At 40.8% G+C, this 16,253-nt stretch overlaps 1 protein-coding gene across 2 annotated transcripts in view; it reads left to right on the forward strand.

Annotated features, from left to right (window-relative positions):
- LOC131065022 (E3 ubiquitin-protein ligase UPL6) overlaps positions 1 to 16,253 on the forward strand; it is a 201,167-nt gene that overhangs the window by 51,146 nt on the left and 133,768 nt on the right. Inside the window, exon 8 of one of the 2 annotated variants that reach the window (XM_057999388.2) lies at positions 11,778 to 11,862. In XM_057999388.2, coding sequence (XP_057855371.2) covers positions 11,778 to 11,862 — 85 coding nt within the window. The remainder of the gene's footprint in view (positions 1 to 11,777; positions 11,863 to 16,253) is intronic. The other variant, XM_057999394.2, reaches the window with a different exon arrangement.

A 16,253-nucleotide genomic window follows, 5' to 3' on the forward strand; every position in this document is an offset into this window, starting at 1 on the left:
GGAAAGATGGATAATCAACCTGCTGATGGATTGAAAAAGTGGTTGTTCGTGGAAGGACTGAGATCCTCTCTTAGAAAGACGATGAAGGTTGTCCCTCCTATCTCGTACGAGGACGCATACAACCGAGCCATGGACCTTGAGAGCGAAGGCAAGACCAAGAAGGAGGAGGATAAATCATCGGGTGACGATGGTTCTTTTGATAGCAGTAATGACGAGGAATCGAGCAAGAAAGTTCACGCTCTACAAAAGGACATGCATAGGATGATGAAAGAATTCAAAGCAATGAAGGGAAGCAACAGTAAGAACGAAGGGGACTTGTGGTGCGCAGATTGCAAGGAGGAAGGCCACACTAAGGGTACGTGTCTGAAGAAAGCTTTATGCGACATTTGTCAAGTACTGGGACACTCCACCAAGGAGTGCCCGTACAATTTGAAAACAAGAAACGCCCAAGTGCTTCTGACCCAGGAGCAACCTTCCACAACAGTAGCTACTAACCCACAACAATCGGCCAATACCACAACATCTTCTGGCGGGTACAAAAACAATAGAGGAGGAGGAAAGAACAACAACAATAGCACCCACAGAGTGCAGTATGATGCAAAAGGCTGCCTGATGATCCAGTGTCGAGCCTGTAATGAATAGGGACACTATGCCCGCGATTGTCCCAAGGGAGACACCTCTTAACATATGTGCCGGTGGTGCGGGCCAGGAGATCACGACGACGGGAGTTGCCCCAAGTTTGTAGTAAATTTGTTAACCATTGAAAAGTCCAATGAAAGAGAGACGCTCACCATCACTAGAGCACAAAAAAAGAAGCCTACTTATCCTGACCCCCATACGGAGAAGGAACGAGTACGGGCAACCAAGGCTGATATTGAGCGGGAAATGAGGAAGGAGCCTTGAGAAACCCCAACAAATACATCGGCTGAATACGAACAAAACATCCTCCGACAAGTGTTGCAGACCGAGGTACCTGTCAAACTCAAGGACCTCCTCAACACCATGCCGAGATTAAGAGAAGCTATCCCTAATGCTGTAGAAGTGCCGATCTGTACAACAACACTTCACACAGAGGTGTTGGTCAGCCCCTCGGCTGACCCCATGTTGGCGGTGAACAGCGGGAGACACCCGACAGTGGTGGAAATGGGGATATTGGGTACGATCCTGACGGAGGGTCTGGGGTGAATGTATTCCTCGAGGAGACGTGCGGAAATTGGGCAAGCCGACACTATGGCCATCGACCTTCAACCTAGTGGGTGCCGACCAACACGTGAGTGAATGATGTTCTGGCTTATGAGTTTTCAAAGGACAAACCAATGCGGTACGAAGACCCCACCGTGAAGGAGACGGACTTAGGAGACACTGCCACCCCTCGAAATATCTAGGTGGGAGACGATTGGAGCCCCGTGCTGAAGGCTGCAGCATTCAAAATTTGAATACAAGGATGTGTTCGCTTGGTCCTACAAAGATCTGAAAGGAGTCCCGCCTGAACTGTGTCCATCGGATACTGTTGGTCCCTAGAGCCTAGCTGGTACGGAAGAGGCTGTACCACATGAATAAGAACTATGCGGCCAAGGTGAACGAAGAAATCGAACAGATGTTGGAGGCCGGCATTATATTTTGGGTGGAGACAAGTGAGTGGGTCTCGCCAATCGTGATCTCGCTGAAGGAGGCCAACCAGATCTGCATCACCATCAAGGATCCGTTCCCTATACCTTTTACAAACATCCTGGAGGAGGTGGCTGGCCATGAAATGTACTCAGTTTTGGACGGCTTTTTCGGATACAATCAGATTTCGATAGCTGAGGAGGACAAGTTGAGGACCACCTTTGTGGTGGAGGACTAAGTCTATCCGTACAACTGAATGCCGTTCGGTTTGTGCAATGCTCCGACAACATTTCAGAGGATAGTCCTTCACATCTTCGATAAGATGTCTGTGGGAAATTTTAAGGCCTTTTTGGATGACTGGTTGATTTTTAGTAGCGAAGACACTCACTTGGTGGCGTTGCGGGAATGCATGGAGAGACGCCGGAGGGCTAGGCTGGCCTTGAATCCGAAGAAATGCAAATTTATGGTACCGCAAGGAAAGTTGCTGGGCCATATTGTTTGTAAACTTGGATTATAAACTGACTCGGATAAGGTATGGGTAATTGTGGAGATGGAGTTGCCCATTGATGTAATGGGAGTAAAGTCCTTCTTGGGACATATAGGATACTACTGGAAGTTCATTAAGAACTTTGCTCAACTTTCATTCCCATTGGACAAACTGGCAAGGAAGGGCGAACCGTACATATGGGGACCAACACAAGGGGAAGCATTTGAGGAACTCAAAAGGAGACTAGTGGCCGCACCCATTCTGGCCTATCCAAACTGGGATCGAGAATTCCACGTACATGTGGATGCCTCGAACTACGCCATTGGGGCTACACTAGCACAGGAAGGGGGACATGGGTTAGACCATCCCATCTATTTTGCCAGTCGTTTGCTGTCAAGAGCCAAGAAGAATTATAGTACCACCGAGATGGAAGCCCTTAGAATGGTCTATGCCGTACAAAAATTTCGGCACTACTTGCTAGCAACACCTTTCACTTTCTATGTGGATCACCAGGTGTTTATGTACTTGGTTAATAAACCCATTATCCAAGGCAGAATAAGGAGGTGGCTACTACTGCTTCAAGAGTTCACATTCACAATAATTGTACGGCCACGCAAGAGCCATGTGATCGCTGATCAATTGTCCCAGATTAAGTCGGTAGAGCCGTCTGAGGGAGTCAATGATGAGTTTCCCGATGCACATCTGTTCCAAATTGCCGCACTACCCTCATGGTATGCACACATAGGGGAACATTTGTCCACTTCTTGATTCCCAGTAGAGATGTTACCAAGCGAGAGACGAAAATTGGTCCTGAGAAGCAGGATATTCCAGCTAATTAATGGGTTGCTATATAAAATGGGACCCGACTAGATCCTCAAAAGGTGTGTGATGGAAGAAGAGATTCCAGGGGTGCTTCGGGAAGCACACGAAGGGCCCGCAGGAGGCCATATGGGTTCGGACACCACCGCACGCAAAGTACTGATGGACGGACTATGGTGGCCCACCCTGTATAATGATGCATGAGAATGGGTGGTGGGCTGTGATACTTGCCAGAGGGCAAGAAAACCATTGAAGCGGGACTTTCTGCCCCTCAATCCATCTCATGCCCAGGAGTTGTTCGAATGTTGGGGTCTGGATTTCTTGGACCCTTGAAGGCCAGTGGAACACGGAGATGTTGTTACATTGTGGTGGCGACGTAATACCTTACCAAGTAGGCTGAGGCACGAGCATTGCCGGATAACTCAGCTTCGAGTACAGCCAAGTTCATTTATGAACAGATCATCACAAGGTACGACATTCCAATTCAACTGACGAGTGATCACGGTGGACACTTTGTGAACCATGTAGTCAAGCTGCTCACGACGGAATTCAAGATTTTTCATTCCTTGTCAAGCTCGTACTACTCGAGGGCCAATGGGCAGGCTGAGGCCACTAATAAAATATTGGTGTCTGTGATCTATAAGTCCCGCAAAGTTGAAAAGGAAGATTGGGAAGAGAAGTTGCCATCCGTGCTGTGGGCATACTGGACCACCTACAAAGTCACGATGGGCTAGACACCCTTTCAATTAATGTACGACCAAGAGGCCATTGTGCCGACATATTTTATGGTTCAGAGTCTAAGGATAGCAATTGAGAACAAGCTAGGAGATATGGAGAGCCTGCGGGAGGGACTGTATGCGTTGGGCAAGTTGGACGAACGAAGGATGATGGCCCAATGGGCCATCGAAGCCGCCCAACAACGACGGAAATTTTGGCACGATAAGCATATCTGGCGTATGGAGTTCCGTCCAGGACAATGGGTGTTGAAGTACAACGGGTGAAATGAGATTAAGCCTGGAAAATTTAAAGTCAGATGGCTTGGGCCCTATAAAATCCACTAGGTAGCTGAGAATGGAGCGATTAAGTTGTCCACATTGGATGACCAACCAATAAAGGAGAGCATGAACGGATCAAAATTAAAATGTATCACCGCAGACAATAGTGGAATGATCCAGTTCGTTTGGAGGTGGGGCCCAGTCGGACAAATTGAAAAGGTAACTATTTAATTTTATAGTTGAAAAAAGAAAAGAAAATTGTCGGAAATTGCAAATTTGTTTTTGAAAAGGAGAAAACACCGTACGGAAATAAGAAAAACTGTACACCATACGGAAATGAGGAAGACTGTACAAGTCCTATTTGTAGGTAAAATCCGTACTATCCAAATAGATTGGATCCATACAACAGGAGAGAGTAAGAGGAATCCGTACGGTCACACATAGATAAGAAATCCGTACATTTTTGGAATCCGTAGATGTGGCATAAGAAATACGTAAATTTATGGAATCTGTACATGTGGCATGAGAATCCGTACAATTTGAAATCCGTACGGTTACAGAGCATAAGGATCCATATAGTCACAAGCATAGAATCCGTACGATCACAGAGGGAGAGGGAGACTTCCATATGTCAGATGCAGAGGGTGGAATCCGTAGGAAGCAGGGTTTGTAGGTAAGAATTCTGTACATTGGTGGGGAAATCTGTACGATATATCCACCAGGCAATCATTGAAGCATTTGTATGGTTAAAGAAAAGAGTCAAGAATCCGTACAACGTCAAGAATTTGTACAACACAAAAGTTTGAAAAATCCGTACAAGCATATTCAGAGGAGCCAAATCGCCGTACAGGATATAAAATAACGGAATTCAAAGTTTCTTTTAAAAAAGTGTTGACGCTGGCAATTTTCAAAGGAAAGCATTCAAATGGAATTAGGAAAACCACGACTGGGAAAGCTGGACTAGCGAAAATGGTTGCAGTAGTTAGACCAACTGTCTAAGTTAGAAAAGATGGCGGAAGGAAGCACGATATGCATGGATAAGGAGAAGAGAGTATTGCAGTCTGGAGTTAGAGTAGCCGGGACAACAGACGCAAGAAAGGGAAAAAAGAAGACAATGCCAGCAAAAATCACATCCGACATTGTTACATTTGAAGTATTAAGTGGAAATGTATGCCGAACTTGGTGGCTAAAGACTCCAGATGATAATTTGATCAAGCAATCTCTCAGGAAAGCAAGGGTGCACTGGGCAATTCAAATGCCCATCTTTGCCATCAAAGATTTTGAGTCGTGTCTGCGAATGATGGTGGCTACTTATGCTAGTGCAACGAGAGCATCCACATTCTCGTATCAGCAGAGCACTGTGACAGTCTCATTCACAGCGGAGGATTTTGCTAGGGTTTTTGACATACCAGCCGAGGGCAAGAAAGTGGACAAGAATGCCACTAAAATGTCTCTAGAAAGGAAGGAACAACTACTACAATTGATATGTCGAAGTGACCTCTCAGACTAGGAATAGGTAGCGATTAAGGCACCGAAGGGGAGAGGATTAAAAAAATCATATATTGTGCCAGGTGAATGGCAGTGTCTGCTAGATGTCATGAAAAGCAGACTTACGGGAGTTAGCAGGGCATCAGACACAACAATACCCATGATTGCATTTATGAATGGATTGAGGAATGGGACGATGTACAACTGGGCTGTAGTCTTGTTTGACATAATTCATGAATTTTTGATCTTGTGAAACAAGGCTTTTCACATGCCGTTTCACGCCAAAGGGTTGTTCCTCGACGCTATACGCACACAGGTATCGCCGGAGAAGCATGTCTGGAAACCTTGGGAGATGTTGGACTCTTCACAGTCAGCCATATTCTATTGGACCCACTTGGATACCATCGTAGGTAGCAGGGAAGCCCATTCCAACAGGAAACAAAGGTGACCACCACATGTAGTAGTGTCAGAACATGAGCAAGAGACAAAGGTAGTTGACGAGGATGCAGAAGAAGAGGTTGAACAAGAGGATGATAGTAGTGCAGAGGAAGGGGAAGATTTCGAGGACACTTCTTCTAGGAGCAGCCAGAGTCACGACACATTCCGCCTTGATAGCTCGAAAGTAGAGAAAACCCCTAGTACAGAGGAGAGTAGTGGCCGTGTAATGTCTTTTGGGCACGTGACAAGAGGAATCCGTTGATTACGGGTGGGTGGAGTGCGACCTGCGGGAGTAGGCCGACAGGTATATGTACCAGTAGTATTAACTCCGGATGGAGGACTGACACCTCTCCCGGCTTCGGGGGTGACGGTGGGAGCCATACCAGTTGTACCCATCCCAGGATTTGGCAGTTGAGACCCCGACCCCCATTGCCTACACCCTCTAGGGTTGCCACAGTAGTTCTTACCGAGGGAGTTCCAGTAGTATCATTGGTTCCCAGCGAACCTCCTTGCACTGGGTCTACCATACGGAGGGAACTTGTACATACGGAGGTCACAGCAGCAGAGGGCACAGTGACCCGAGATGATGATGCCACCATGGATGCGTGGCTGGGTCGCTATGAGATGCCTCCTATGCCACCACTGGGACCCCCTCCCGCCTCACCCCAACCACGTCCTTTTCCTGAGATTGTGGACCTAGATGAGAGTAGTTCTCATCAGGAGGCGGGACAATAGGAGTTGGCGATGGACCTCTAGGACATCGTTGGGTTTGAGGAGGAGATGACAGAGATGCAGTAACAGATGCGCGCCACTACCAAGAGCCAACCAGAGGGCATAGAGATATTTTTGGCAGAGATGAGAGCCAGTATGCAGAGGATGACAACTGAGGTTGAGGCCAATGCATGAAGATTGGCAGCCTCTATTTAGGCTCTTGGGCAACCTGCCGTTGAGGGTCTCCTCGCCTTTCCACCGGAGGGTGTGCTGAGGAGTTTGGGAGATGTTTTGAGGCTAGGGGTTGGCCTTCTGTGGTGACTCCCGAGATGTTGGTGGATTGGAGGAGTGAGGAGACAACTGGAGATAGTGGGATACACTTGCTGCTACAACAGGTAGAGCAAGCCTTCCGGGATGGGTACTACCAGCTCAGACGTACCCAACATAGTGCCTCGGCAGCAGAGACAGAGCGGGTGGCGGCCATCACAGCTCGGGAGGAGCTAGCCACTTGCCTGCATACGATGGAGATAGAGTTTGCACAACAAAAGGCCCTAGTGACCAACCTAAACGAGGAGTTGGCTCGTGCCAAGGCAAAATTGGCACAGGAGATGGCGGGGCGTGCACACGAGGTGGCAGAACAGGCAGCCCTTGAGACTCGTCTCACATCTACCTTAGAGGAATTGGATGGGAAGCAGAAGGATCTTATGGAAGCAGTTTTTATGGTGAAGAGATCCAGGGAGAGGCAGTTGGTAGCTGAGCGAGATCTCCAGCATCGGACACAACAGGTTCACCATCTGAGGGAGCAGTTGGCAGCAGCAGCAACACCGACCCCTTCTTCATCAGGGACGCTCTCTATACCCCCTCAACTTTGATTTTCATGTTTTGTCTTAGTGTCGTTTCCCATTTTGTGTGTACGTCGTCAGGAGACGACCTTCTTTTTGGGGGGGATGATGTTGTCGAGTAATTATGTCATATTGTAATTAGAATGTCACGTGTTAAGGGTCGGTGGTTACGTGACGGTTGTCGGCAGTTGGCACCGGACAACGTGTACCGGCACCTACATATATGTACTTGGGCTTCTATATCCATATATGTGATAAGTGGAAGGGAAAATATGCTTTTGAATGTACTGATATTGTGGAATCAATGAATACATATATGAGTTCTTCTCACTTGCATCCTTGTGTATTGCTACCTTTTCTATATTCCTGTACTGTTACGCACTGAATGCACACACACCCCTTAGGGGCAAAACAAAAGATGCAAGGCGTATGGAGGGGTTTCCATATAAACGATTCAATGTTGGAGAATGAAAGTTAACAAGAATTTAGGGCTGCCTTTGCTTGGGGTGTGAGCCCATAATCATCTAATAAGCTGATTTTAAAAAAGTAAACTTTGGGTTTTTAGTCTTTGTTAAGTTGTATTGTAGGTTGTGTTTTGTAAGAGTTTTCGGCTCTATCGACATTGGTTCAATTCCTTAGCATACATTTTTATGTAAAAGTGCACTTTAAACTTCTATTAAGGGCGATGTAATGCCCCCTTCTCAGTAAGGAGTAATCAGTGGTCCATTGGCCTATTCTGGAGACCCGTAGGCTGATTGGAATGAGGAATTAGTGTTTCCCATTTTTGTGGAGCTTTGCATGATCCAATTGATGCTTATCAGGTAGGGCTTCTGCAATTCCGATTGAGGATTCCTTTTGGGTTTTTTGAGAGCTTCTCGGTGGTATAACATGCATTGTGTTCCAGAGTGATTTCCGAACTTACTATTTTTAGTAAGTTGGTGGCAACTGAGATTTTGATTTTTTTTCTGGGTTTTCTGAGCTCTCTCTTAGGGTTCAACGAGCATGTCTTTCGGAGATGTTTTCATGACTTACTGTTTTTAGTAAGTATCAGTTTAGGTAGAGCTTTTTGTGACAGTTTTGAGCGGAGTTCCAATCCAGTCCAAAATTAGTATTTTCTGTGCTCATATGGTTGATTTGGCAGTGATCAGTGGGTGATTTGTAATTGATTTATTAAATATTATCACTTTATTCTAAAGTTTAATATTTAATTATTTCACTGATTATTTTTTGGAGGAACGACTTAGGAAGGAAATATAATATCATTTATCCTAAGTTATGTTTTAATTCCCAAGTCAGAAAAGGGCATCCAAATTGAATATATTTCATGTATCTAATATTCCAATGTTGCAAGTGTGGACCTTGGGAAATGTGCGACTAGGCTCACCTGGGAAAGTGGACCCCATGTTTTGAAGGGATATGAAAATGAAATGAAGTGAATTTCAAATGAGTTTGCTCGCCATTTGCATCTGAATTTCAGATGGAGAAATCTATAAATAAAAGGGATGGGCTCCTCATTTGATCATCTGGAAGAAATCATATCGTTATGTTGCCGGAATGGTGAGTGAACTTGAGCTTCGGAGTTGTGGCTCCCTAGTTTTGCCAGTTTCGTACTTGAGACATAGTACCTAGTTGAGTGGTGGAATGTTGGTGAAGTTTTCAGTGTGCATTTTTCAGATTATCAGTGTAGTGTGGGTTTTCAGTGTTGCTGGTTTGGTGTTGCTGAAGCGAAGATTTGATCATATCTCCTTGCTTGTGCGACTCATCATTTTGGGTATCGGCTCGTTAGAAGCGTATTGGGAAGACGATCATTCTCCTGTTTTGGTGTTCAATCTGATTTTTGGTTGCAAGTTGATTTTCTGCTGCTGGCCACCCTTTCTAGAGTTGCCTCGGGCTGCGTGCCATTGGTTTTTGGTGTTTTTGGCGTTGGGTATTGCTCCTATCTTGGCCGCCTTGGTATCATGTCTCATTCACCTGTGTCTGTTGGTCATTCAAAGCTGTTTCGTGGTGTTATGAGCTTTCCAGTGTTGCTGGTCTTTTGCTCGAGTGATGGTATTTTCATGTCAGACTTGTTTATTTTGTGCTAGCTTGTTTTTCTCTAAGTTTTTCAGTGTTATGTTTATTAATACTTCCCTATATTATCATTGTAATCATTGATTAGTAGTACTAACCTCTATTGTGGCTGAAGTACTTTGTAATTTCCCACTGCACAAGTGGAAGAGTCTGGCTAGGCTGCCTTCAGTGTTTGTAATTCAGTTTGTATTTCAGTCCTCCCGTTGCACAAGCGGTCGAGTGATTTTGTTTGTAATTGTCCTTTTGCTGCATAAGCAGTTGAGCTGAGTTTTTTCTTAGTGTTCATCCTCTCGCTGAGATATGCGGTAGAGTGATTTGTGCTTGAGTGTGTTCTTGTTCACTTGGCTGGTTTACTGCCAAGTTTCCTTGTTTTATCCACTGGAAAGTGGAAGGGGCTAGCTTGCCGCCCAATATTGTAATCAACATTTTCAAATATTACATCTAACGATCCCCTGCCACTGTATGCTCTCACCCTCCCAGTTTGGGCTCTCGGTGATCAAAAGGTGGAAGGGTTCCTGTCAGTTGGTTTGGATTACATTATTCTAACCCTAACGAGTGTTTGGTGTGTTGAAAACCGTTTAAAAATAAAAAAAAATTGTTGGGAATTTAGAGGCGAGATTTTCCCTATTGTCACTAATCCCAATATTATTCTAGGTTTAGCTCGCCTAGTTTTGGAGTCTTTCTCCTCTTTTAGGACAAATCTTTTTAAAGGGGAGGGTATTTTGTGTACCTAGGTCATAGACAACATAGTGTTAGGAATGTGTCATGGACCTATGGTCAATGTTAGGCTCTTGATGTACATATTAAATAAGAGGATATACGTTGTGATTGCTAACTGCACATTTAAACTCTTTAGGGATCTCTATAGTGTTTTAATAGTTTTCTTCCCCTTCATTAATAAATGGAGGAAACCACTATTCTTCATAACTCATTTTTGATTTTGAAGTCAATCTGATGCAGAGATTTTGCATTAATCCTCTTTATGTTTTGCAATCAGATTTGCAAGTGAAAATAACCATTTCGCTTACATTTAAATCTCTTACTTTTGTGAATTTTTTTGTCATTGTTCTTTTTGGAACAGAGCTGTAAATTTGCATTCAGCAATCCCTAGTCAATGGTTTGCAAGAATATAAGATGAGTCTGTCTTCTTGTAAATATATCAAGGTACTCTTGCAGATTAATGAATTGATGGCTTTCTAATAACTGCAAATCCGATGCACATTATTATACATCCTAATTAATTGCCTCATAGGTTTGTATGTTACATGATCATGAGTTAAGATGTCCATTGAGAATATTTTGGGTTTCATTGTAAAGGGATTGCATATTATAACTGTAAACCAAAAAACCAATTATTTTTGCATTTTGATAATTTGAATGTTCAATTTCTCATAGTCCAAGGTCTCATCAAAATCATGTCTGGTCTAACATATGAATATTACATGATTGGAGTTCATTTGTGCACTCTTAATGAGATTACTTATATCCTCTGGGTTTATTTATGGTTTTCTTGTTGATGGAGTGCCTATTGTAGTTGTAACTGAAAAGACAACAGATTGTGTCTGGGAGCAGAAATCTTCCTCTTTGTTTATCTAATTTTAATATGTCTGGGCTTTTGCTCCATAAGAAATCCAAAAATGGCTTTCTATTGCATTTTTTTGACCTTGCTTCCAGGTTTAACCAGGGTTAGCACTTTGTTTATAAATGTCTTGCGTACAATTTTTCTCATGACTGAAAATTGTACAAATGTTCTGAAGTAGAATAGTAGAAGAGCAGTTGCTATATATTTCGATAATCTCCTTATCTTCTAAGAAAGTGAATGTTTGGGAAAAGGTTTATGTATTTTGTTTGAATTGAACATCATTAATGGGATCCTTTGAGGCTATGATGATGCAGATTTGGCCTATCATTTTTGGAATTCCACACTTTTCTTTCAAAGAGACATTAGAATTTTTCCCTAACATAATTTCAGAGGTGTCTATATGTTGACAGGAATTATGGTTGTTGCTAGTTTAGTATCACAGTAAAAAATTACATAATTGATAGTAGGTAGTTGTTAATAGTGTCATTGTCTCATGCAAACAAAATTTAACACGGGCAGGAGATACAAAAGTTGTAAGAGGAATTAATGTATTGAATCAAGAAATAGTTGTAATTGGATGAATTTATGGTACATTAGGAGAAGTATACTAGCTACTAATTGTCCCACAGCCATATTCTTTTCTGTTAAAATGGTAGATGTTCTTTTTTATTCGTTCAGAAGAGGCATCACATAAAAGGTAGAACTTTTAAACTAATATGTTGGTAGTATGTTTGAAGCAGGCCTTGGAATTTGCAACCGTCTTAAATTTTCTTATGGAGGAGCTACCGCATAATTTCAAGTCTTCAACCACGGAAAAATCTAGTACTCTTTGTTTCATTTTCTTATCTAATTTTTATTGTCATTTTGTTTAGGGATTTGAAATCAGATCTGTATATAATATATGTTATTAGTATTTTCATTTTGCCAAACTCATTCTGAAAGTGAAATGTGCTCCAAACTGATGCTATTCTAGGATTGTTCACACTGTGACAAAATAGTACAATGCCATCTTTTCTTATCTGCTGTGTGTTCTGACAAAAAAGCAATACATAAAAAGTCGTTTGTTTTTTGACTGGTAATATTGGATTCTTCTTTGTATGCACATTGCCTGTGCTGGAATTGATCTTTAGCAAAGTTAGATCTTTGAGAGTTTTGCTCTAGGTAAATGTCAAGAAAGCTGTAATTTGAAGCATATTTTAGGCTTTTTGGGAAACCCTCTTTGTTTTTTCAGTGAAGTAGATTGGGTTTTAGCAAAGTCAAGGGAGTTAATGGGGTTTCTATCCAACAAACATTCTGTCATATTGTTATTAATCCTTTCATCTTCTCAACTTTACCATGACATTGCCATTTAATCATCCTTTTTATTGTTAAACATCTTAAAAAGGATTTTATGCTTCCGCTCCTTTTCTCCTTTAATTTTTGTCTTCTTTAAGGGACAGTTGTCTTTGTAATGTTTTATGTATTTTTCTATGGTGCAATTATTAGACTAGAGTCTAGACATTGTTTTTGTTTGGTTTAAGATTAACAAGTGTATTGCTTTGATCCAAACTTAGCATAGACTATTAAGAGAGTAATTCCAAGAGAGAGCATTTAGCCATTCAAACATGCCGTGTTTACAATTTTGATCTGAAAATAAATTATTGAGATGTTAAAGTTGGTTGAAGATATATGTAGTAGTTGTGGTTGACATCCAAATATAAACCAAGATTTCAGTGGGTGTACAGTAGGTATATCACAGAGATAGAGAGGTAGTTGCAGAAAATTCTCAAAGATGTTAAGATCTTCCTTAGCATCTCTCAATGTAGTAGCACCTCTCAATGTAGCTCTTCTGTCCTATGTGTAACCAAAAAAGAGAAAAATGAATGGGAATTGTGCATAGATGATAGAGAATTAAACAACATAACAGTGAACAACTGATACCCACTCTCCAGGATGGTCAATCTCACAAATCAGTTACAAGTGGATCAAACTGGCTACATTATTTCTGAGACTAACGTAGGTTCAGAGATAGTCATTACCGTTTGTTAAATGAAGGATGGCTAAATTCGAATAAGTAATGAATCACTCATGGAGAAAAATTTGTGTACATTGTGTGTTGATCATACTCATTCAAAACATGCAAAAACACTGTTTATTGTTATTTCTGTACTTTGATCATGTAGAAACTAAGTCAACAAATTGGAATTGGGTATGGTTATGGGTACATAGGTAACATGGGTATGACCTTATTTGGGGCTGTCTATGCCCATAAGAATAACATAAAAAAATCATAAATGTATACCAATATGCAGTGTAAAAACAGGAATTAAGTTCAGAATACCACACATCATAGTTATGCTAAACTAAACTACCATACATATTATAAATTCCAGATACAATCTACTATGATATTTCAAACTTGAATTTTATGATAGATATTCATTGTTCATTGGTTCAATGTTAAAATAATACAGTTACTAATCAGTGTCATATGGCTCATGAACATCATCATTGACATTAGATTAAGGAGGTAGATTAGAAGAACCATATGCAACCTGACTACCACTTGCCGTAAAAATATGTTGGCAACCGGACTCCTCAAAAGGTGAAGATTGCATGGTCTTAGAAACATCTGAATCAGTTTGCTTTGGGTCTACATCTCACAACTTCGTTGCCCTTTCGTTATACTCACTACATTTGTTAGCAAGAAAACACAAGCTGGTATGCATACAAACTAACTCCTGTTCTTTACTTGATGCCGATTGGTTGCATTTCATTGAGTGGATGAAGGAGTATATGCCTCAATTCTGCTCAAATGAAGAGTAAGTAACAACTTATTGAGGCAAAGTTTGAAAGAAAATTGTAAATATTTAGCATTTTAATTTGCACATTTGATGTGACACAAAATGAAAGTGTGTATAGTAAATTTTTCTTAAAATCATTAGGGGAAGCTCCCTTCGACTAATAAATAAAGACTTTCGAGTATCAATGTAGAAAAATTAAACTTAAGACCTATCTTTTTGTTTCTTAGTCTAGGGCACAATACGTGTCAGCAATTTTGCTCTAGACCAAAGATATATGCTAAGTTACTGATCTTGGTAGTGGTTTGGGTTTGAATTTGTGGGTTAGGTCAATTTTTTTTTGGGTTGGGTTAATATAGAAACGAGACTTGCATGAACTCACCCAGACTTGACGAGTTGCGAGTTGAGTTGAGCTTGCCGAGTGCGAGGGGTTCGGGCTCGAACTCGACCGAGCCTGAGATAGACTCACTAGTCTAATGGACTTGCCAAACTTTCGAGTCTGGGCGAGTCTTGGTTTATGATATGCCCCCAGAATATACATGAAATATAACATTTAACTTTCCATCTTTGTCTTTAAGTCAGTCTCATTCTCTTCATCAAAATATATACATAAAATATTTCCTTTCTTATACTTTAAGTTATATTTCATGTATATATTGGTAGGATGTTTGAGGGTGGTTTCAAATTGCTAGGAGTTATAATGCAAATTCTTGCTTATAGAAGATCTTATAAATTTTTTAGACAGTCAAATTTCTGTAATTAGTAGGCTCCTAGCAACATTCTCTCGTTCTCTTTATCTCACTCACTTTAACTTCCCTGAACTCTAGACCTATCCCTCTCCCTATCACTATTCATCTATCCCCTCTCTCTACCTCTCAATATCTCACTCTCTCCTCTCTCCCCCAAAATCTAGACCTATCTTTCTACCTCTCTTACTCTCTCACCCTCAGATCCCCACGAGGGGTGCTACCCTCAAACTCTTTTCGGTGTTGCCCCCAAATCCCCATCAAACTATAAGTCTAAGGAAGTAATAGGATAATGATGAGTCATGATCATAAAAATCTACATAATATATATCCATTGTTGCAAATCTCTGCATATTCATAGTTAAAATAATATTATGGCTGCCATAGTTTGCAGACTCAGCGAGTACTTGCCAAGTCTATAAAACTCGCCTCTCTGAAACCTTAGCGAGTGACTTGCAGGTTAACTTGTGTCTGGATGCATGAAAAAACTTATAGAAAAATCTCTTGTTACTCGCCAAAAACTCGTAGGGACTTGTTGGAAATTCGTGCAGAGGCATGTATGTGGGAAAAACACAAGTTTGATGTGATTTTCAAAGCGATTTTCGGCATTAAAGCTCTAGCTTGACTCCACCCAGCTACACTGATTTTTGGCACTTTAGGAGCAGCGATTTTTGGCGATTCAAGGTAAGTTCAATTTTTTTTCTATTTTCCTTCTACATTTTGACAACAGTATTAATTGCCTCTTCATATTTGTTTAGGGCATTTTTTTTTGCGTTTTTCCTTTCTCTGAATTGCATAAATTTGCAGAGATTTTTAATTTAGATTTTATATATAGTTTTTTAATATAGATTTTTAATATAGATTTTCAATACTGATTTTTAATATAGTTTTTAAATATAGATTTTTAATATAATTTTTAAAAATAGTCTTTAATCACAATTTTTTAATATAGTTTTTAAAAACTATATCAAAACTATATTTAAAAACTATATTAAAAAACTGTGTTTAAAAATTATATTTAAAAACTATATTAAAAATCTTTAAAATATTTTTCCTAAACTATACATAAAAACTACATTAAATATATATTTTTTTAAAGTTTTAGTTTTTAGTTTTAAACTTTATTAATTATTAGTTTTTAATATAGTTTTATTTTCAAGTTTGTAATTATTAGTTTTACAATATAATTTTTAATATAGTTTTTAAATACAATTTAATTCTTATTAGTTTTTCCAAATTTCAACTGTAGTGGTAGAGTAATTCTTTTTTCAACTATAATGGAGATAAATAATTCTTTTTTTGTTGTTCTCGATGTTGTAGGTTGACCTAAAATTATAATGGCATCCGGATCCTCATTTGTTTGAAACTTAGCAAGTGCAAGTGCAAGTCAACCTATTGGAAGGAAACCTCTTGGTAGCTGTGACCCCATTTGGAAACATGGCATAATGGGACCGGTACAAGGGACTGTTATTTGTACCTAGTACATGAAGAAGCATAGTGAAGGCATCAATCACCTCAATTACAACCTACATGCATTCCTTGCCGTGATGCCAGGCCATGTCCAAAAGCTTGTAAAGAGGTCAAATGAGAGATGATAGCCCTCTTGCAGCACTAGATGAAAAAAAATTGGAGAGGGCAAGGCAACAAGAAGCAATACAAGAGGCCATTGCTTCTAATTTGTCAATAG

The sequence above is a fragment of the Cryptomeria japonica genome, chromosome 1, assembly GCF_030272615.1.
Source record: "Cryptomeria japonica chromosome 1, Sugi_1.0, whole genome shotgun sequence".
In the NCBI taxonomy this organism is placed as follows: Eukaryota; Viridiplantae; Streptophyta; class Pinopsida; order Cupressales; family Cupressaceae; genus Cryptomeria; species Cryptomeria japonica.